The sequence below is a fragment of the Oncorhynchus nerka genome, linkage group LG12, assembly GCF_034236695.1.
Source record: "Oncorhynchus nerka isolate Pitt River linkage group LG12, Oner_Uvic_2.0, whole genome shotgun sequence".
NCBI lineage: Eukaryota > Metazoa > Chordata > Actinopteri > Salmoniformes > Salmonidae > Oncorhynchus > Oncorhynchus nerka.
Window position 1 is genome coordinate 18,791,118 of NC_088407.1, and position 22,523 is coordinate 18,813,640.

Below are 22,523 nucleotides of genomic sequence, written 5' to 3' on the forward strand. Positions count from 1 at the left end.
AACCTTTCGGTTACAAGTCCAACGCTCTAACCACTAGGCTACCTGCCATCCCTTGCTGGACAGAAACCAGCCCCTTGCCGGTTTCTGTCCTGCAATCTTATTGTCCCGCACAAGGAACCCTGCGGGCCGGCTGACTAATAAAGCCTTTCTACCTAACTCAAAACAGGTGCACTCAATCAACACATAAGGAGGGGGAGGAAATAATCAGTAGCAGCTAGTAGGCCGGCGACGACGACCGCCGAGCGCCACCCGAACGGGAAGGGGAGTGTGCTTCGGTCGGAGTCGTGACAACGAGAAGAAGATCCATCACACACTCTGTGTCACGACTTCCGCCGAAGTCGGCTCCTCTCCTTGTTCGGGCGGCGTTCGGAGATCGACGTCACTGGTTTTCTAGCCATCCCCGCTCCATTTTTCATATATCCATTTGTCTTATTTCCATACACACCTGGTTTTCATTTCCCCAATCAATCTACTTGTATTTAACCCTCTGGTTCCCATCATGTTTTGTGTGTAATTGTTTCATGTTATGTGGTGTTAGTTTATGCGCTTTACATTTATGGTCTGTTTTTTTGAGCGCGTTTGATTTATGGAGAGCTCTCGTTTTTGGAACTATAATAAAAGTGCGCCTGTTCATTATACTTTGCTCTCCTGCACCTGACTTCGCCTCCAATACACCATTGACACACTGAGAGGAGCGAAGAAGTCACCGGAGGACAAGATATATTATTTTATTGTTCATAACCTTGGCTAATAGTATAAAAATAATGATGATATAAATAAAGAAATTGGTTATTATCACACGAATTAAAGTTTGTGTTTGTGGTATGTGTGGTAATGTCTAATGTTGAAAAGGACAAGAATAGTACATCTACATGCTAAAGCACATGGCAGGTGTTGGATGTCCAGAAATAGATCATATTAACTGATAATTAAAAGAGGGAAATGTTTAATGTTATTAATTCATATTGACTGATGAATATGTTGCTACATCCCAGATCCATGGAGTGGAGTGGGAGAGCTATCCCTGTCTCTGGTGAGAACTAAATCCCTACAAGGGTTCGGGTCAATTCTATTTCAGTTCCTGTCAAAACAGACAGTAAATCACATTCAAATTAAGTTAAACTCTAAGAGATGCTTATGACATTGCCAGCAGTACGATTTTAGTTCCATTTGAAAAAAAGACAAGTCCTGTAGCTTTCAAACGATGTGTGACTTTCTATTTTCTGATTAACTCACCGGGCTCTGTACAGGGACCAAAACAACCACTCAGAGTTTAACAGAGAAATTGGAATTTCAGTGAACTTCCTGAAATTGAATTGACCCCAACCCTTCCATCTAAAAGTCAGAGAGATCTAATGATCAGCATTACCCTATAGCATGTTAGACTACTTGTCAATGCATGAAGTACAAGCATTTGCCGCTGTGACAGAAGCTAGGCCTAGTAATAACTTTCATTCAGTTAAAGTGCCCAATTAAAGGTAACTATCTACATTTAATACAAGTTGGTGCAGGTGTGTGTGTACAGGGGGATGGGGATGTGTATATCTGAGGTGTATTCACTAGGAACCAAACTGGACAAAATGGAGACTGACTAAACTGAACTAACCTGCAAAATGTTTTCAGTTGCAAAACGTATTGATACGGTGTGCAGTCCTCTCAACGTGGCATTGAGAGGACTGGCCTCAGTCTTCCCTTTGGGATTTATGGTGTAGGCCAAGCAAAGTCATTGATGGAAACTGCAAATCTGACTTTAACAGTGGTGGATCCTGCAGCAGCACTGCATTTAACACCAACCCCTGGTGGAGAGTGGACCTGCTGGATGTGTACAGAGTGACAGCTGTCAACATCACCAACAGAGGAGACTGCTGTCCTGAGAGACTTGATGGTGCTGAGATCCGTATTGGTAACTCACTGGAGAACAACGGCATCAACAACCACAGGTGACACATACTGTAGACATTTGTACATCTTTATTTATTCTCTTGTCGGTGTTCAGATATGGTCTTCATTCTTCTGGGGCTTTTCTGTGTCTGTATTACAATGGCATCAACAACTTTGTACATTTTTATGTCCTGTCTTGAAGGTGTTTCGATACATTGGTCTTCATCTATGCTTCTGTGGCTGTGTGTTTAACAGAGTGATTGTATTCTCTATGGTGCATTGTAGAGTGTCCTCATTCCCTCTAATGTGCTCTCTCTCTCTCTTTCAGATGTGTTGTCATCTCCCACATCCCAGCAGGAGAGACCAACACCTTCCAGTGTAATGAGATGGAGGGTCGCTATGTTGTTGTGGTGATTCCTGGACAGAACAAGATTCTCACTCTGAGTTTTTTAAATGTATTTATTTATTTTATTTCACCTTTATTTAACCAGGTAGGCAAGTTGAGAACACCTTTATTTAACCAGGTAGGCAAGTTGAGAACAAGTTCTCATTTACAATTGCGACTTGGCCAAGATAAAGCAAAGCAGTTCGACACATACAACAACACAGAGTTACACATGGAGTAAAACAAATATACAGTCAATAATACAGTAGAAAAATAAGTATATATACAATGTGAGCAAATGAGGTGAGATAAGGGAGGTAAAGGCAAAACAAAGGCCATGGTGGCGAAGTAAATACAATATAGCAAGTAAAACATTGGAATGGTAGACTCGCTGTTGGCTGGGCTCCCTGCCTGTGCCATTAAACCCCTACAACTCATCCAGAACGCCGCAGCCCGTCTGGTGTTCAACCTTCCCAAGTTCTCTCACGTCACCCCGCTCCTCCGCTCCCTCCACTGGCTTCCAGTTGAAGCTCGCATCCGCTACAAGACCATGGTGCTTGCCTACGGAGCTGTGAGGGAACGGCACCTCAGTACCTCCAGGCTCTGATCAGGCCCTACACCCAAACAAGGGCACTGCGTTCATCCACCTCTGGCCTGCTCGCCTCCCTACCACTGAGGAAGTACAGTTCCCGCTCAGCCCAGTCAAAACTGTTCGCTGCTCTGGCCCCCCAATGGTGGAACAAACTCCCTCACGACGCCAGGACAGCGGAGTCAATCACCACCTTCCGGAGACACCTGAAACCCCACCTCTTTAAGGAATACCTAGGATAGGATAAAGTAATCCCTCTCACCCCCCCTCCCCCTGAAAAGATTTAGATGCACTACTGTTCCACTGGAGGTCATAAGGTGAATGCACCAATTTGTAAGTCGCTCTGGATAAGAGCGTCTGCTAAATGACTTAAATGTAAAATTTGCAGTGGAAGAATGTGCAAAGTAGAGATAGTGCAAAGTAGAAATAATGGGGAGCAAAATAAATAAATACAGTAGGGGGAGAGGTAATAGTTTGGGCTAAATTATAGATGGGCTATGTACAGGTGCAGTAATCTGTGAGCTGCTCTGACAGCTGGTGCTTAAAGCTAGTGAGGGAGATAAGTGTTTCCAGTTTCAGAGATTTTTGCAGTTCGTTCCAGTCATTGGCAGCAGAGAACTGGAAGGAGAGGCGGCCAAAGGAATAATTGGTTTTGGGGGTGACCAGAGAGATATACCTGCTGGAGCGCGTGCTACAGGTGGGTGCTGCTATGGTTACCAGCGAGCTGAGATAAGAGGGGACTTTACCTAGCAGGGTCTTGTAGATGACCTGGAGCCAGTGGGTTTGGCGACGAGAATGAAGCGAGGGCCAGCCAACGAGAGCATACAGGTTGCAGTGGTGGGTAGTATATGGGGCTTTGGTGACAAAACGGATGGCACTGTGATAGACTGCATCCAATTTATTGAGTAGGGTATTGGAGGCTATTTTGTAAATGACATCGCCGAAGTCGAGGAACGGTAGGATGGTCAGTTTTACGAGGGTATGTTTGGCAGCGTGAGTGAAGGATGCTTTGTTGCGAAATAGGAAGCTAATTCTAGATTTAACTTTGGATTGGAGATGTCTGATGTGAGTCTGGAAGGAGAGTTTACAGTCTAACCAGACATCTAGGTATTTGTAGTCCACATATTCTAAGTCAGAACCATCCAGAGTAGTGATGTTGGACGGGCGGGCAGGTGCAGGCAGCGATCGGTTGAAGAGCATGCATTTAGTTTAACTTGTTGCTGAGATCTGCATCGGTAACTCACTTGAGAACAATGGCATAAAAAACCCCAGGTGAGTACTGAAATAGAATAAATTACATTATACTTTAATTCTGATTGACTGTAAAGTTTATGTGATTTGAAAAGGGCTAGCCTGTTGAGAGACTCTAAGGAGACACATTAAAAACTATGATTCATTAAATATGTTGATATTTTCAGTCTTCCTGGAGTGAAAAGGCATTTTCACTATAGCAACACACTGTATAATAATAATCATGTCCCTAGCTCTCTCCCTCTTTCTCCCCCACCCCCCACTCCCTCCCCTTCGTCTCACCCCTCTCTCACTGTCTCCTCACGCCCGCCCCCCCCTCTCTTTTTCTCTCTCTCTAATTCAGTTGTGCTGTCATCACCATCCCAGCAGGAAAGACCTACACCTTCCAGTGTAATGCGATGGAGGGTCGCTATGTTGTTGTTGTCATCCCTGGCAGGTCAGAATGTCTCACACTTTGTGAGGTGGAAGTATTTGCCACTGTCAAAACTCCAGAGTCTTCCACAGAAGGTACTTCTTTCCTGGTACATTTACTTATTCTGTCAGATAAGAATAACTTTAATGAACATACTTATTTTCGTATATCGAACTTCGGTTTAGTGGAGATGATAAATGTTTCTTATTTTGAATGTTTTTTTTGTGACTCGGTGGGATACATTTTCACAATGCAAATTAGTACAAATCTGTGAAAATAATACCTTGAAACTCATTATCTGGCAGTGTGACATTCTTCAACAATGTGCGATATAAAAAGAAAACTAGTTACGCATTGCTCATGTTACTAAACTTTAGTAAAACAATCACCTTTTTGGACAGCACATTGTTAAAGAAATATGTCAAATTAAAGCATACTGTCAAGTCCTAATGAGTTGTGGTATTCCCGGTATATTGCACAGATTTGAAATATTTTGCACCATAAAAAATATCAGCAAATGTATTTCAGCCCCCAAGTCAAAGAGAACGGTGGTGAGGATGAAGATCCAATCAGATGCTGATCTGAAGAACCAGGCAGTCAGTGAGGGAGAGGGAAGGGGGAGAAAGAGAGAAATAGAACGTGTCTTTGTTTAATGAACAGTTGTGTTTGAGTGCTGTGTGTGATTAATTATCAAGATCCAGAGAAGAGCAGTTAAATTCTACAACCACCAAAAATAAGTACTTCTCAAACTTTTCATAACAAAGCCTTCATATACGGAGAGATGAACCTGGAGGGGGGGAGCTCTTGGAACCTGGAGGGGGGGAGTACTTTCAACAAGTGGGACACAATCATGAAGTGGAACGACATTTATTGGATATTTCAAACTTTTTTAACAAATCAAAAACTGAAAAATTGGGCGTGCAAAATTATTCAGCCCCCTTAAGTTAATACTTTGTAGCGCCACCTTTTGCTGCGATTACAGCTGTAAGTCGCTTGGGGTATGTCTCTATCAGTTTTGCACATCGAGAGACTGAAATGTTTTCCCATTCCTCCTTGCAAAACAGCTCGAGCTCAGTGAGGTTGGATGGAGAGTATTTGTGAACAGCAGTTTTCAGTTCTTTCCACAGATTCTCGATTGGATTCAAGAGCAGCGGAAAGGTGGACGTTTTGTTATTGTTCAAACTGCAGGTTGTCCCTTTAATTGTTCAATTCTTAATATGTGATGTAACGACAATCACAGCGATTACTGGAAGGAAATTAAAGTAGAGTCACACCATCCTTTACAAATCCGTCAAGACAGCAACCATTTGAAAATTTTCAAAGTTTTAAATAAACTTGTGAATTTGATTGAATGTAGCTATGTTCCCCTGTTATATCTTAATGTAATAGCAAAACAATGTTCAGATTATCATCAATGACTCATCAACAGCTCTAACAAGTTGTCCACCACAGGACATCCTGTATGCATAACCACGGTAACAATTGAAAGGGAACACTTTTGGGATTATGGGGAAATTATCAGAACAAAGATGAGGACACAACAGATCACCTGAATACAGACTTTACACTTTTGACTGTGCGGTATACATTTTACTGAACTTTTCATAGCATTTGTTGATAACGAAATCTGGATTTACTCTGGATACATTCAGTAACATAAGAATATTGATGCATAATCTGGAGTAGGTGCAACATAAGATTAAAACAATGCAAGGGTTAGAGTGAGAGATATAACTGGTGTCTCCAAGTTGCCACACACCTCTCATAAGTGTGCACAGTCCCTAAGTAATTTCAATAAACTTTTATGACTCATGGAAAGAGCCTTCAACTGTTAGGTTCTCTCCTAGCTGTGCCGTTGAGGAAGTAAAGCAAGCACACTTGTATTTTTTTGTTTGGAACACAGACATCACACAAGCAACCCAGAAGCAGGTCCTTTTGGCTGAAATACTATTCACACACACACAAACACTTCATGTTTCTAAAGGATTTCTTTATTCAGACGAAGGGTACTTCTATGGGACCCCATATGGCTCCTAACTATGCTAATTTGTATGTGGGTTACATGGAGAAACATCCATTTTCAATCCCTTCAAAAATGTCAATGTACTGTTTCCAAATAATCAAAAAAATGAGAACACTTTTTGTTCTATGGAGGGGTGATGCAAAACAGATCCAGGCATTCCATGCTTTTCTTTTGTTCTGATCACCTGATATTTACTATGCAATCTGACACAAGTCAAATCAGTTTCCTTGATCTTCTGATTTTGTGTGAGGACAATGTTCTATACACTTATCTTTACAGGAAACCTACTGAACATAACAGTGTGTTGAGGGCTGATAGTTGTCACACACTTCCCCTTGAAAAACAGTTTGCCCTACAGCCAATTGTCGAATCAAAAGAATTTGCAAAAGAACTGTCAGATTGCGACAGAAATATGGCTGAGACGCAAAGAAAATTCAAGGAGGATGGTACAAAAATGGTCAGATTAATACTGACATTAAGAAAATTCTAAACAGAGACATGATCTCTTTCATGGACAGTCTCGCAAAAATAAGCATTCTAACTACCCGCTACTCAAAGTGCTCTGAACAAATTAAGGGAATTGTTCAAACATTGGCACATTCTAAGATCCGATGACAGTATCCGTAATGTGTTTTTGGACCCTCCCTTGGTTGGAATCTCACAGGGCAGAAATCTCAGAGATCAGTTGGTAAACTCTGATTTACCACCTCAAAATATCCCTTCACAACATGTATTTGCACCTCTACCAGATGGAAACTAAAAGTGTAATAGCTGCACTCAATACAATGGCACTTGCAAATGTAGATCCTTCAAACACCCCCTAACAGGAAAAAATATCCCAAAGAAAGGTGTTATCATGCGCTCCACTAAGGCAGTTATTTTATCTTATAACTTGTCCTTGCGGTAAACAAATTGAGTTAAACAAAGTGTGAAATAAAACTACAAATCTCCGAGCATCGTTAGGTGCAAAAACACGACTTACCCACTTTTCAATTTATTGTTAAAACGAGAGGCTGCCTGGATCTTTAATTTAAAGACCCTTGCTCCCTTCAGTCTCAACATCGGCTTCAGATCAAAGTCATTCTTGTGATTTTTCTATTCATTGTTAATGTTTGTAGGCGTATGTAGCCAAATTGTATCTATTATCGTATGCTATGTATTCATGTTTTTGTATGTTCTTATATCTGAGAATATACCAATGATGTCAATCCACCCGGTCATGATTAGACACCTGTTTGCGTCCTTTGACACTTTATAAACTAGTGACCCGCCCAGTTTGTCATGATACCCTGATGACGACCGCTTGTCTGTTGAATAGTTGGTTATTACATTATTGCATATGAGCTCCTAGAGTGTGCGGCTCTCCTTCTCTTTTTTAAAAACCCCAAACCCAGCAGCTTTCACGCTCAGTTTCCTGTGTGTATCAAGAATGGTCCACCACCCAAAGGACATCCATCCAACTTGACAACTGTGGGAAGCATTGCGGTCAACATGGGCCAGTATCCCTGTGGAACACTTTCGACACCTTGTAGAGTCCATGCCCCAACACATTGAGTCTGTTCTGAGGGCAAAAGGGGGTGCAACTCAATATTAGTATTGTGTTCCTAATGTTTGGTATACTCAGTGTGTATTGCACAAATGAGAAGGGAATGCTCTTTCTCAATTCCTTGCATCCTGACCGCCTTCTCGAAACTCATTGGAAAAGAAGGTCAGAGGAGAGGAAGCTTGGACTTCCTCCTCCAATATGGTTGAGGAGGCGAGGAGATCCGATTCAAGGAATTGAGAGTTATAGCATGGGTAAATACCTGAACAGGTTCTCATCTGCTTCTCCAGGTCATGGGGTAGTGATGGTGGAGTGGAGGGGTGCGGTGAGGTGTTCTGGAGGGGGTGGGTTGAAGTGCAACTGGTGTCAGGAACCTGGCCCTTCATAAGGAGTTGCTAGGGCATAATGAGCAACCCAGCCAAACCCGGATGACGGGGGAACAGTTGTGCTCCGTCCTATGGCACTCCCAGCCACAGCCGGTTGTGGCACAGCCCAGGATTGAACCCGGGGCTGTAGTAACACCTATAGCACTGCACTGTGCCTTAGACCGCTGCGCCACTCGGGAGGTCCCCCAACTTATTTTCATTTACAGTGAAATGTAACTTAAGTTAACAATGACAACTTCATCATCATCTAATCTGTCCAGGTCATCCAGTTTACCTTGGAAACTTGGCACAGACTGATTCACAGAGACTAACTACACAGGGGGAAAACATCAACCTGAACCGGTTTGAATGTGGGTGGCTCAACTCAAATTTGACTATAAAAGGACACATCATCCAGGGTCAGTCATTGCATTTCAAGAGCCAAGACAGGTAATAACTTAGCAACCTATGATTAGAAACCATTTCATGTATACAATACAAAGGTTGTACTTTCAGATGAACCTGATTTCAGATTAAAATTAATTGTTTCTCTGAAGTGTAAATATGATATGTTTCTTTCCAGACTCGGCCGTGATTCCCACAAAAATATAGAACCTTCTTCAAACAGACAAAGGTAAGAGTAATGTCTATTTTCCATGGAATATTTTATCTTGGTAGGGAATATCAAATGTACTCATTGAAGTTAGTCAACAACACACAGAATTATAAGATGATTGATTAACTTTACACTCGAGGGGAAAAGGCCAAATTTCTAACAGAATCAATGTATTTATTTATTTGTCATGGACAATGCACATCAATGAACTTTTCTGTAAATGTGTCAGATTTTGTCTGCTGGCTAATATGAATCTGTAGTCCCAGGGCAGATAGATACAAACATTGAGGAAAGCATCCTAAACATTTCACAATAAACTTCCCCCAAACATTCCAGTCCTTGGATCAGGGGTTCTCAAATTTGGGTCCATGGATCCCCAGGAGGTACTGCAGGGGGCCCGCTACCAGATCTTAAAACATAAAATATTTCAAAACATTTCATTCTCTGCCCCATGATAAAATATGTTGAATGGAAGGAAATTAGCTTGAAAACAGCATCACTTTCTCTCCAATGCCAAGAGGCAGGGCTTTAAAATGTTCTTTGTCTGGGCTCCGAGACATGGTTCATCCGGCCATGCACTGCCGAAGTCATAGTAAAACTCCTTGTATATATATATTTTTTATCTTACTCGAGTTGTGTTCTGATTTTGAAGGGGCTCCTGATAAATCACAAAAAGGGTCTCCGGACCCAAAAAGTTAGAGAAGCCCTGCCCAAGATGGCTGTTAAAATAATAGGAGAAAATAGATGTGAAAAAGAAAATACAAGAAAACAACCAACCAAATAGAAAAAACAACAAACAAAACATGCAATAAGTGGCTACAACCCTGCAGCGAAGAACAAAAGTAGGACAGCACTCCAGTGCTGGAGTATTTATATTGGCACACAAACGTTTCACTCCCTGGTTTTCAACCATCTTTTCATTTGTGTTTAAGGAAATACAGGAGTGCGATTATGAAAAACACATGATCATTTTACCGAATGGCATTGGTTCAGATGAGGAACTTAAAACTCGTGACTCTCTACTGCAGTGCCATTGATGTGGATCAGGACATGTTCCCTCCTCTTTTTCCTAAACTCAACAATCAACTCCTTTGTTTTGCTGACTTTGAGGGATAGGTTGTTGTCATGACACCATAGTACCAGTTCACTTACCTCCTTCCTATAGGCTGACGCTTGGTTGTTGGTTATCAGGCCTACAACCGTGGTGTTGTCAACAAACTTGATGATGGAGTTGGTGTGGTGCAAAGCAATGAATTCGTGGTTGAACAGGGAGTACAGCAGAGGGCTGAGGACACACCCCTGTGTTAAAAGTCAGTGTGGGGGAGGCGCTGTTTCCAATCCTCACAGCTTGTGGTCTGCCCGTCAGGAAGTCAATGATCCAGTTGCAGAGGGTTGTGTCCAGACCCAGGGTTCTGAGCTTGTGTTGGTGTTGTGTTGAGTGCTGAACTTTAGTAAATGAACAGCATTAGTTAAATAAAAGGTTAAATAAAAATAAATAAATAAAACATTCTCACACAGGTGTTCCTCTTGTCCAGTTGTGTTTTGGCTGTGTTAATAACGATGAAAATGGCATATTCTGTGGATCTGTTGGCAAATTGGAATGTTTCCAGTGTTCCTGGCATGCTGGCCTTGATGTGGGCCATGACCAGCCTCTCGAAGCACTTCATGATGAACAAAGTGAGTGGGACGGGGAAATAGTCATTTGGGCATGTCACCTTGTTTTTCTTGGGCACTGGAATGGTGGTCTCCTTGAAGCTGGTGGGGGACTACAGCCTGGGACAGATTGAAGATGTCTGAGAAGATGCCCGCCAGCTGGTCAGCCCACACTCTGAAGACGCGGCCAGGGATGCCATCTGGGCCAGATGCTTTGTGAGTATTCACTCTTTTGAGAGTTTCCGTCACATCAGGCTTGGAAAGCGAATGCACCTGGTCGTCCAGAGCAGCTAGAGCCTTCCTGGATGGCTCAGTATTGTCTGCCTTGAAGGGAGCATAGAATGTGATGCGCTCATCTGGGAGGGAGGTTTTGTGGGCACCACAACTGATGGATTTTCCTTTGTATTTTGTGATAATCTGTGGTCCTTGCCACAAGCCACGTGAGTCTGAGTTTTCGAACATCAATTCAAGTTCGAGTCTGTATTGTCTTTTTGCATCCCTAATGGTTTTGTGGAGGTCGTATCTGCTTGCCTTGTACACGTTGGGGTCTGTTCTGCTGAATGCAGTATGGGCTCTCAGTATTGTATGAGTATCTCCGTTAATCGTTTTGGAAGGGGTGAACAGGAGCTTGCAATGTTTTCCACTTCGGTACACCACACATTTTTGATGCGGAAACAGAATCCGCCGTTTGACCAATTCGGAATATGGAGAAGCCGGCTGGTTGAATAGCAGAGTCCAGTGTATTTTCCATAAGCCAAGTCTCTGTAAAAACAAATACATAGCATTTTCTGATGTCCCTCTGCGATGGAAGCCTTGATCTGAGTTCACAAATTTTATTTTCCAGCTATCGGACATTAGCCATCAGGATCCCTGGACGACAAGGCAGTGTAGCCTATCTTTTCAGCCTAGCTTGGAATCCCTGTTTCATTCCTCTTCTTCATCACCGACTTTGCCTTAGGTTAATCTCGGGCCAGGAGCAACAGGTACACCCACTGTGTGGGGAACAAAGTAGTGAATGTAGTATTTCAGATCTGGGAGGCTGCGAGATAAGCGAGTAGTTTATGATTCATGATCCAGAAGTGTTTGTTGGTCGTAGGAAAGTATTGCACAAACATTCTGAGCAAACAAAGTAATAATTAATACAAACATAGCCGTAAAAAAGCGAAATCGGACAGGAACCGTCAAGACAAGCGTCCTCCTCAGTGCCCCCATCTTTTAGCTTGTGAACCATATGTCAGATTTATTCCAGTTTTTGTATTTAGACTCATTACAGCAGTTTACAAAGTCCACACTCTGTAGATATCGAATTAGCATAATAGCAAAATCCCCATAAAAATCTGTCTGTTTAAGATAGAGATATGTGTTATTGCAAGGACTGGGTCTCAATCCACTGCATCGACTGCTTCAGCCTTCGACCATCAGACATGGCGGAAATCGGTCATCTCACGGAAATGTTTCTAGTGTTGTAACGGTTTGGCCCACAAACTACTATGACCCCTATATGCAACGATGAAGTCCTCCCGAACACGATGTTGTTCTTCGCTCTACGACCCACAGAAGCGCCACGGGACTCGTGTGAATTCGGTACCGCCGATCTGGCAAATTCTGTCTGTACCGCATGATCAGTTTGGGCTACACACTAATATGACCAATCTATGGAAAGGTGAGTTTTATTATGGTTGGTTATGACATCTACATACTGTAAGTTTCAAACCAACAAAACCCACCACACAAGGCAAAACATTCCATTACACCATATCATACTTGTCAATAGTATGATCATGTTATATAAAATGTTCTTACCGTATTAAATGATCATTGTAATTGTGCACACATTGATGTCAGACATGCACCGACCCCAATGCTCTGGTGCTGATGACTGGGATGAATGCAGGAGCAGATTTCAGGAGAAGGACACCCTCTTTTTGACTGATGACTGACAAGGACATGTAGTGACAGGCCTATTTGGCTTGTATGATTATGTTGGTCATAATGCTTCTTGACAGTGCGATAAAGTGCATTTTCTTAGTCCAATTAAAGGTATACAGAATGGTCATAATGTTAGTTTCTACAAGTCATTTCAAATATTATAGAAGAAAAAAAAAAGACTGCAAAATATTCATTACAACAACAACAAAATTGCAAACGAAAGGAGACTTCTTGGAAGGAAACAATACATTTGAATAAATGTGGGTTTTGACACTCTTATGTAGGTGGGGCGGCAGTGTGGCCTAGTGGTTAGAGCGGTGAGCTGATCCCCGAGCTGACATGGTACAAATCTGTCGTTCTGCCCTGAACAACTGTTCCTAGGCCGTCAATGAAAATAAGAATGTGTTCTTAACTGACTTGCCTAGTCTAAAGGTCAAATAAAAAAATAACCAGCCATGAAATAACGCAATACATACCAAAACAGATGTAAATATATGGGTCATGACAGTGTTAAGACCATATTATCACAGGTTATGACATGTTATGTCAGCTGTTATGACATACAGTGTTATGACATGGTTATGACCTGTCATAATGTGTTATAACAGGGTGGGTGTCAAGTAAAGTGTTTACAAAGTTTATAAAGACTCTATACCATTGGTTTTTTACCTTCCAAAGTAAATTCATGTCCGTTGATATATCCATGATGGAAAATATATAGATGTTTACAGTATTCAGCATTTCTCAAACTATATATGTAAACTAGACAATACAATTTTGGATCAGTAGTTAGCAGTTTTTTAGCAGTTTAATTAAGTCATAGTTAAATGTATTGTTAACAAAAGACAAAAAACGTATAAAAATAAATGTGAATATAACATTATGAAAAGCAGATACTTATATTGATATCTATATTATTATAATTTGTTTGAGTGATTTGTTGCAGGGAACAAGTGACTTTGTGCATTTCTTTACTGTACTCAGTCAATTGATTTATGTGCTAAAGGGTAGCACCAGAGGGTAGCACCAAGAAGCAAAAAACACATAGGCATGCTGTTGTATTTATCAGCAGGATGTAATGTCTGTAGATACATCCAACCAATGTCCAATCTATCAGATATATAAATTAAAGTCCAACAAAGTCAAAGATGTACTATAATCAGCCTTTTGTTTATAACCGTTAATGCCGTTTGACATTTTTACTGAAACATTATTGTCTCCTTTCTCAGAGTCCATACCACCTAATGAAGAACAACTAATATTCAGAACACTGGTTCAGCTTGGGACGGGAGACAACAAAGATGGCACACAACAAGGGCTCATCTCTGTCCAATGCCCGTGGTCATGAAAGTTGTGTTGGAAGTGAAACCAGGGATTCCATTTCCCTTCTGGATGTTTTGTACTCAAATGCATTTGAAGAAGAGGACATAGACTCAGCAGTAGCGAAAAAGGCAGAGGCAGATTTTTACAGAGGAGCCCCACCTCAATGGCTTAACTTCTGCTGGGCTGAAAAGGCAACATCAGCTAATAAAACTACCCCCTTTATCAAAAGAGATGGGTACACGGAGCTGATACAAAATATTAAGAAACAGCTTAAGGGCGACCTGACTTCTACCATGAATCTGCTGCATCAGCCAGGCAGCGGAGGAACCACTCTGGCCAAGCAGGTGCTCTGGGATATGAGGAAAACACTCAGATGTGCTGTTCTAACAGGCCCTACCTCAGACTTCACCGCTATCGCCAAGGAGGTGATTCTCCTTTTCACTGCAGGCAGCCAAGGCCACCAGAACACTGTGCTCTTACTGCTGAATGATGTGTGTATTCAGAAGAATCTGCAGGATGCCATCATGAAAGAGATTACAGACCGAAACATTACAACCCACATGCCTGTGGTCATCATTTTAAACTGTGTGCGTAAGGCAGTTATCAAACAAGAGGACCATAACAACTCAAGACATGTTATTCTCAGGGCGGAACTTTCTGAAGCAGAGAAACAACAGTTTGAGGAGAAACAGATTGAGATCAGTCGAAGCTACAGCAATGAACACAAACAGTTTCATGGCTTTAACATAATGCGAGAAAATATTAGTGGAGATTATGTGAAAGAAACGTGTGCCTTTTTAGATGTCAGGAAAAATAGAAGACCTAAAAAATCCCAGCTTCTTGCATTCTTATCACTGGTGAATGCCTACGTCCCTGGATCCCACCTTCTGGAGTCTCACTGTCAGGCATTCCTGGGGCCTCCAGATCCCATTTATGGAGGCCCTTCCTTTGAGCAGCGAATGGAGCCTTTCAGTCATCTGATAGTGACATTCCCTTCACAACAGGGACAAGACAAACACGTCCGCATGGCTCACCCACTGATTGCACAGCAGTGTGTTGAGTTACTGGCTACAGCAGGTGTGACCAGGAGTGATACAGCAAGGAACTTTCTGACTGACTTTTGTGGAGAAGAGGTGCAGCAACATTTGATGTCCGTCATCAAAGATATGCTAACTAAGAGGGAAATCACTGTGGATGTTAAGCAGAATGCAGAATGGAAACGAGACATGTTAACGAAAGGGGAAATGAGAGAAGAAAGGAAAGGCAAGTTTTCCAGGTTGATTCAAGATATTGAAGATACTGAAGGCCAAGAATCCAAAAGCAAGTGTGTATCTGTTTTACAACTAGCTTCAAAGAAATTCAAGCAAAACCCATTATTTCCTCAAGCTCTTGCTCGTTACTTTTATATTGTGAAGAGAGCCTATACTAAAGCGGAGAAGTGGGCAAAAATAGCAAAAGACAGAGATCCCAACAATTCATTTGTTGCTGACACACTGGGGCATGTATACAAGAACCATTTGATGAGCAGGATGACAGTAGAGCAGAGTTCCTTCAGGGTTCCCAAACAGCTGGGTTCCATCTCTGCACAAGAAATTTTGCAACTATCAACAATGGCCTTTGAGGCTTTCAAAGATGAGGAATGGGCTGCTGAAAATGAGCAGGGAGCAGACATGCAATACGATGGTATTAACAAAGTCTCACACATCTATAACAACAGGGGACTATTTGGTTATCTACAGGTTGCCAACATTGTTTTTGACTCACTTGTCTCTCTTGATAAAAACTGGCAAAAGGTCCTTACCATGGAAATATCCGCTGACTCTTTCTTCATATCAATCGGACAGAAAAAGCTCTTCAAGTACAAGCCACTCATCATCAGCCTCAGGGATGAGGTGGAGAGGAAATGTGAGTTTTTTGATGGTTACCTGACTTACTCTAAGCCCAACATTAAAGAAAATGAACCGCATTACTTTCAGACTGATGTCAAGAACTGCTACTGCAAATACGTGGGGACATGTACACCTATACACTCAGAGTCTGCAATAGATGTACCCCTCCAGAAGCTCAAAGAAGAAATGGCCATTGCCTTCCCTGGACTGCTTTGCTGTCTTGATAAGGGCTATGATGAATCTAACTTACGCCGAATAACAACATTGTGGGGGGAAATAAAAAATAAAAAAAACAAGAAAGATGGTGACAACAAAGCGTCCCAAAACTTCATCCTTGCCAACATCATCTTAAGCAAAGTTGAAGCAGCATCTCCAGTGCTTACCCCGTTGTCAAGCCTAAGAAGCACTCTGGAGAGACATCTAGTGGCTAATCTCAGTAACCAAACCCCAGAGTTTTACTTCTTAGTCCTTTTGCTGTTTTGGCCTGAGGAGCATAAGAAAATGGATTTCAATATTGACCTCAACAAATGTGTTCTGGAGATGCAAGAGTCCTACAAAAACACATACAAAAAGCATCTTCGCTCAAGGTACCTTCTCCCCCTTATTTTCCTGGGTAAGGGTGAGGGTTTGAGCAGACTGGTTCATAGAGCAAAAATAGACAACCTATTGGTAGAGGAGAATCCAATGGCAAGGCCAGAGGCAAGGCCAGACTTTATCTCTCAAAAGTGGAGCAGTGGTGAGGTGTGGAGAAAACCCAGTGTCCAGGACCTTCTTCTTCCAGTCAATGGAGTGGTTAGACAGCACAGGGTGTTTGCGCACGTTGATGGCAAGGAGATTAACGTTTGTGCCGGCCAACAAAGCAAAGTTTGGAAGTCCGGAGACGTCTGCTTCTACCTTGGCTTCACCATTAGAGGTCCTGTGGCCTACGACATCAACTACCCATCCTATTCAGGTAGGATTAAAGTATTGAAGTACCGGACATCGAATTGATCAAAGACCGGTATTTTTCAAATTTGTATCTCTATATTCTCTCACTCATGTACAGGCTCTTGATATTTTAATGTTCTAATACACAATATAATGACACGGAACGTCCAAACCTCCCAATCTACACAGGGGAGAGAGTGACGCTGGTATTTGTGATATCATTGATTTTTAAATGCTTTGTCTACCATGAAATGAAGACCACTGTATTATCACTGAGGTTAGTGCTTGGTTTGGTTGATTTTCTGATTGATGTGTCTTTCCCCAGGGCCAGTGAGAAGTTGAACAACATGCCAATGTGATGGTGAGTTAATGTTTGTTACGGTATTCATAAAGCGTACAATAGTAATAGATAAGTGTTTGACAAATGCAACTTTACCACCACCTATGTTGACTGAGCTCTGTATTTATGAATATTAAATAGTTTTCATGAAAATAACAAATATGGTGGGAAAATCCTACATTTTGCTCCAGTTTCACGGCTGGCAGCTGCATTCTTAGAATTCGTCATTTGAGTGCATAATTTGTCAAAATGGGAGGTGATGGAACAAAAAGTGAGCGCGAAAGGAGTGTTACCTGGTACCAGAACACATGAAAAAATAACTTTTATAATCATGCATTACATGCATTATCATCGCTCATTCACTACTCTGGACGGTTCTCATTTTGTCTGTCATAGTTGAAGTGTACCTATGATGAAAATTACAGACCTCTCTCATCTTTTTAAGTGGGAGAACTTGCACAATTGGTGGCTGACTAAATACTTTGTTGCCCCACTGTATATCGCACTGGTCATCCCCAAAGCCAACACCTGCTTCAGACAACTTTCATTCCAGTTCTCTGCTGCCAATGACTGGAACGAATTGCAAAAATCGCTGAAGTTTGAGACTTATATCTCCCTCACTAACTTTAAGCATCAGCTATCTGAGCAGCTTATACCGATTGCTGCAGCTGTTGCCTTGCGGAGGGAATAACTACACTGTGTATAGATCGACGTTATTATATGAGGCTTCCTGGAACATTTCCCAGTACCGTGCTCAATACAATCTTGAAGCGTGGAATCCGATTGGTCAGACCAGCATTGAATGATTATAGTCACAAGTATATCCTCTTTGAGTTTCTGCCTATAGGACGGTAGGAGCAAGTTGGAGTCGTGGTCGGGTTTGCTGAATTTGCTGAAGGGAAGGCGGGGTTGGGCCTTGTACGCATCCCAGAAGTTAGAGTAGCAGTGAACCAGTGTATTGCCCGAGCGGGTGCTGCAGTTAATATGCTGATAGAATTTAGGTAGCCTTGTTCTCAAGATAGCTTTGTTAAAATCCCCAGCTACAATAAATGCAGCTGTTTGCTCAATTTGCCTACTTGGAAGTTGATAGCATATTTGGTAGCCTGCAGACAAATTAGTCTTCTCTTTTCAGTAGAATAATTGGCTTTCCAACCAGTGCTTTCCTGAAACTTTTTATATTTGAAAGGCGTTTTTTTGCTACATGCTGTTCACTGGCAGATTTGCTGCGCTTCCCGACTGTAGGCCTTGTGATTGGGCTTCACACAATCCACAGCTAGGCTCTTTATTTTAAATAAGCTATTGCTCCTCTGTGGCTGAATTATAGGCCTACTCCTGGTGTAGTATTCTGAATTATTTCATTTATTTCTGAACAGACAGCAGTAATTCTATAACTTTGGCAAATGTATTTCAATTTATCAGGGGTGCTGCGACACCTCCAGCACCCTTCCGCGGCTATGACTCTATAAGGAAAAATATATATTATAAAGAGCAAAGTTCCAGATTCTCTACTACACCGATATGTTGCATTCAATTATAAACCTATATCGGCACACTCGATTAAGTAGCCTAACATGTAGGCTAATCTTAAATTAAAGTTGGCAAATCACCATAAATTATAGGCCTAGTCAACGGCTGCGGGATGAATGAACAATGAAGAAGGAGTTTTACGCATGACAACTCAAGGACTACAACTGCATCCGCAAACAAGCTAACCTGAGACGCTGTTTGATTCAAGGCTGGATTCTCCCTTTCTTGAAATAATCATTGATCTAAATATATGGCTATTAGATAAATGATGACATGCTAAAAATAAATAATCACTGATCTGACATGACTTGGTTGTAGCCTATAGCGCACGCATTCTATTATTTCACTATCCATCTTTTGGTGAAGCTTTCAAGGATGGGAGGAATGAAGGATACATAGGTTATCCCAAAACAGGTGCATCATCTCCATTATAGGCTATTTGTCTCAGCTATACTGTTAATTTAGACTACCACTTGTTCACATTGTAGAGTATTGTGGCTATGCAAGCTCCTTCATTAGGTTTTTGGGGGCAGCCCTTGATTCCGACAGGGATGCGCAATCGTTCTCTACGCAATCCTTGACCTACATTCACAAGATGATACTTATAGGCCTCTTCGCAGTCTTACAACGCTGACAATGTGTGTCTGTGAAGCCTGTTTGAACGAAGCCTGTTTGAACGAGTGTATTAGATCCCCCCACCAAACACACACACACACACACACCAGCATACACACACACACCAGCATACACACACAACTGTCTATGTATGTAGACACACAAACTGGGATGAAATACCTCATCCAATTCCGTGTGGCTCCTTCTGAAAATAATCTATGGCACGACAATCTATGGCACGATGTCTACTTTTAATAATATGGTAAGTATGTTCTAAAAGTGAAAGGATTTCCTTGTTACTAAAGTCAATTCTAAAGTATAGCTTCACCAGGTCATCAAACTGCAGGCATTTCAACGGTGGCGTGGACAGCAACAGGGAGCCAGGGAGACATGCACTTAACCTAATCCCCTACTTTAGCCTTGAATTATAACTGAATTTATACTCAAAATGTGGACTTTATTCTGAAAATTACATTTGGTCTATTCTCGAAACATTGCCACTTTATTCTCGAACTACTGCCACCTTATTCTTGAAATATTGATACCTTTTTCTCGAAATACTGCCACTTTATTCATGGAATTTAATTTAGACTATTCTCTAAATATTTATTCTCTACATTTTGACACTTTGTTCTCGAAATATTTCCTCTTTATAGTCTAAATATTGCCACTTTATTCACAAAATTTAATTTAGATTATTCTCGATTTAAAAAAAATCATATATCATTTAAAAAATATATAATAATCCAAGTACCACCACCTATTGCCGTTCAGTTATTTTTTATCTTCACTTGACCCTAGTAATCTCCAGTAGCATCCAAGCTTCAGCCCCATTTATCATGTTTTTAATGTCGTTTTAGTGTATTACATTTGTGAATGTAATTGTGTTTAAATGCAGTTGTTCTGCGACCAATCTTTACCTCCGACCTCAGGCCAGCACTTTGAGGACTTCACCGGACAGAACTGATCTAGAGAGTGAACCAGATGAAGCCCATCTTGGATAAACTCATCACTGACAAGAGCTAAAGTTCAGTACTGGCTGAACGCACCACACAGGACCAGATGGGGGAGCTCTCCACAGGACTGAGGGCAAGTGGCATCAGAGCAAAATATATTTTCTATGAAATCCTGACGGAGCTGGAGCCACTGCTAATCAAAGACCTGAAGGGTGAATGAGGAGCTGGAATGGTGAACTGGGGACATTTAAAGTTTGTTTTAGGGGAAAAGGGCATACATGACGGCAGTTCCGCTTTGTTTTACTACTTTGTGTTTACAATAAAACACAACCTAAGAGAGGTATAGCCTCATTCTTTTATCATTCTTATTTTTCTACATGTAAATATTAGTAGCCAGCAGAACAGCAACCAGCAACCTAGTGTTTTAGCCTTGAGGCTTTGCCAAAGATATAACATTTTGAGGGAGCTTGGGGTCTGGTAAAAGTTGGGTTGGAAGATAAATGCTCAACCATCTCACCTAGATACTCTGGATCATTTACAGACAAGAAAATATATAAAGAAAATATATAATGAAAATACAAAAATATACTGTGTAAAGAATCGATGATAAAAAGAACAATTCAATTATTTTGGCTACTAAATGATTGACAAGTCAGTGAGGGTAAGGAATACCAGCGATCTAAATACATGTATGATATGACTTTGTAAAGCTTTATGTACAAGCCTAATACAACTTTTTAAACAGTAATGATATGTGAGAATTTTTGTGACATTTTCACAACACAGGTTTTAGAATATGTATTGAAATAAATACCTACGTACAGATGTGGCTTTGTCCTGATTTAAATGAGACTAAACTGAAATGATGCTATTTTGTTAGTGTGCTAAAATGAATATATATTTGAGCCCTTGTGGCTCAGCTGATAGAGCATGGCACTGTGTTTTGGGTTAAATTCCCATGGTGGAGAAATACAAAAAATGTATGCACTCACTTACTGTAAATAGCTCTGGATAAGGGTCTGCTAATACATACAGTGCTTTTGGAAAGTATTCAGACCCTTTGACTTTTTCCACATTTTGTTACATTACAGCCTTATTCAATACCCAATACTGACAAACTCAAAATTAAATATATAGTACCAGTCAAAAGTTTGGACACTCCTACTCATTCAAGGGCTTTCTATATTTTTACTATTTTCTACATCATAGTAACCAAAATGTTTTAAACAAATCAAAATATATTTTAGATTATTCAAAGTAGTCACCCTTTGGCTTGATGACAGCTTTGCACACTTGGCATTCTCTCAACTAGCTTAATGAGGAATGCTTTTCCCACAGTTTTGAAGGAGTTCCCACATATGCTGAGCACTAGTTGGCTGCTTTTTCTTCACTCTGCAGTCCAACTCATCCCAAACCATCTCAATTGATTGGGTTGAGGTCGGCTGATTGTGGAGGCCAGGTCATCTGATGCAGCACTCCATCACCCTCCTTCTTGGTCAAAAATCCCTTACACAGCCTGGAGGTGTGTTTGTCATTGTCCTGTTGAAAAACAAATGATAGTCCCAATAAGCGCAAGCCAGATGGGATGGCGTATTGCTGCAGAATGTTGTGGTAGCCAGGCTGGTTAAGTGTGCCTGGAATTCTAAATAAATCCCTGACAGTGTCACCAGCAAAGCACCCCCACCCCATCACATCTCCTCCATGCTTCATGGTGGGAACCACACATGAGATCGTCAGTTCACCTACTCCCACAAAGACAGATTTCCACAGGTCTAATGTATATTGCTTGTGTTTCTTGGCCCCAGCAAGACTCTTCTTATTATTGGTGTGCTTTAGTAGTACTTTCTTTGCAGCACTTCGACCATGAAGGCCTGATTCACGCAGTCTCCTCTGAACAGTTGATGTCGAGATGTGTCTGTTGAACTCTGTGAAGCATTTATTTGGGTTGCAAACTGAGGCTGGTAACTCTAATGAACTTATCCTCTGCAGCAGAGGTAACTCTGGGTCTTCCTTTCCTGTGGCAGGTCCTCATGACAGCCAGTTTCATCATAGCGCTTGATGGTTTTTGTGACTGCAATTGAAGAAAGGTTAAAAGTTCTTGACATTTTCCGGATTGACTGACCTTCAGGTCTTAAAGTAATGATGGACTGTCGTTTATCTTCGCTTATTTGAGCTGTTCTTGCCATATGTAATATGAACTTGGTCTTTTACCAAATAGGGCTATCTTCTGTATACCATCCCTATGTTGTCAAAACACAACTGACTGGCTCAAATGCATTAAAAATGAAAGAAATTCCTG

General features: G+C 41.4%; 1 protein-coding gene and 1 long non-coding RNA gene across 2 annotated transcripts; both read left to right on the forward strand.

Annotated features, from left to right (window-relative positions):
* The first annotated feature begins 1,399 nt into the window (after window positions 1-1,399).
* LOC135574106 (fucolectin-1-like) lies at window positions 1,400-9,044 on the forward strand. The gene is made up of 4 exons (XM_065024981.1): window positions 1,400-1,404; window positions 1,713-1,940; window positions 2,210-2,336; window positions 9,033-9,044. Exons 1-4 carry the CDS (start codon window positions 1,400-1,402, stop codon window positions 9,042-9,044), a joined length of 372 nt encoding a protein of 123 aa, XP_064881053.1.
* Window positions 9,045-13,880: 4,836 nt separating this feature from the next.
* LOC115115242 (uncharacterized) lies at window positions 13,881-21,406 on the forward strand. Its single transcript, XR_010465266.1, has 3 exons — window positions 13,881-16,811; window positions 17,112-17,147; window positions 20,201-21,406. It is a non-coding gene; the product is annotated as an uncharacterized LOC115115242 (long non-coding RNA).
* Window positions 21,407-22,523: the final 1,117 nt, after the last annotated feature.

Bases quoted from the DNA above. Each gene is read 5' to 3' on its own strand.
- LOC135574106 (XM_065024981.1), top strand. The intron at 1,941-2,209 runs GTGACACATACT...TCTCTCTTTCAG, and splicing joins AACGGCATCAACAACCACAG to ATGTGTTGTCATCTCCCACA.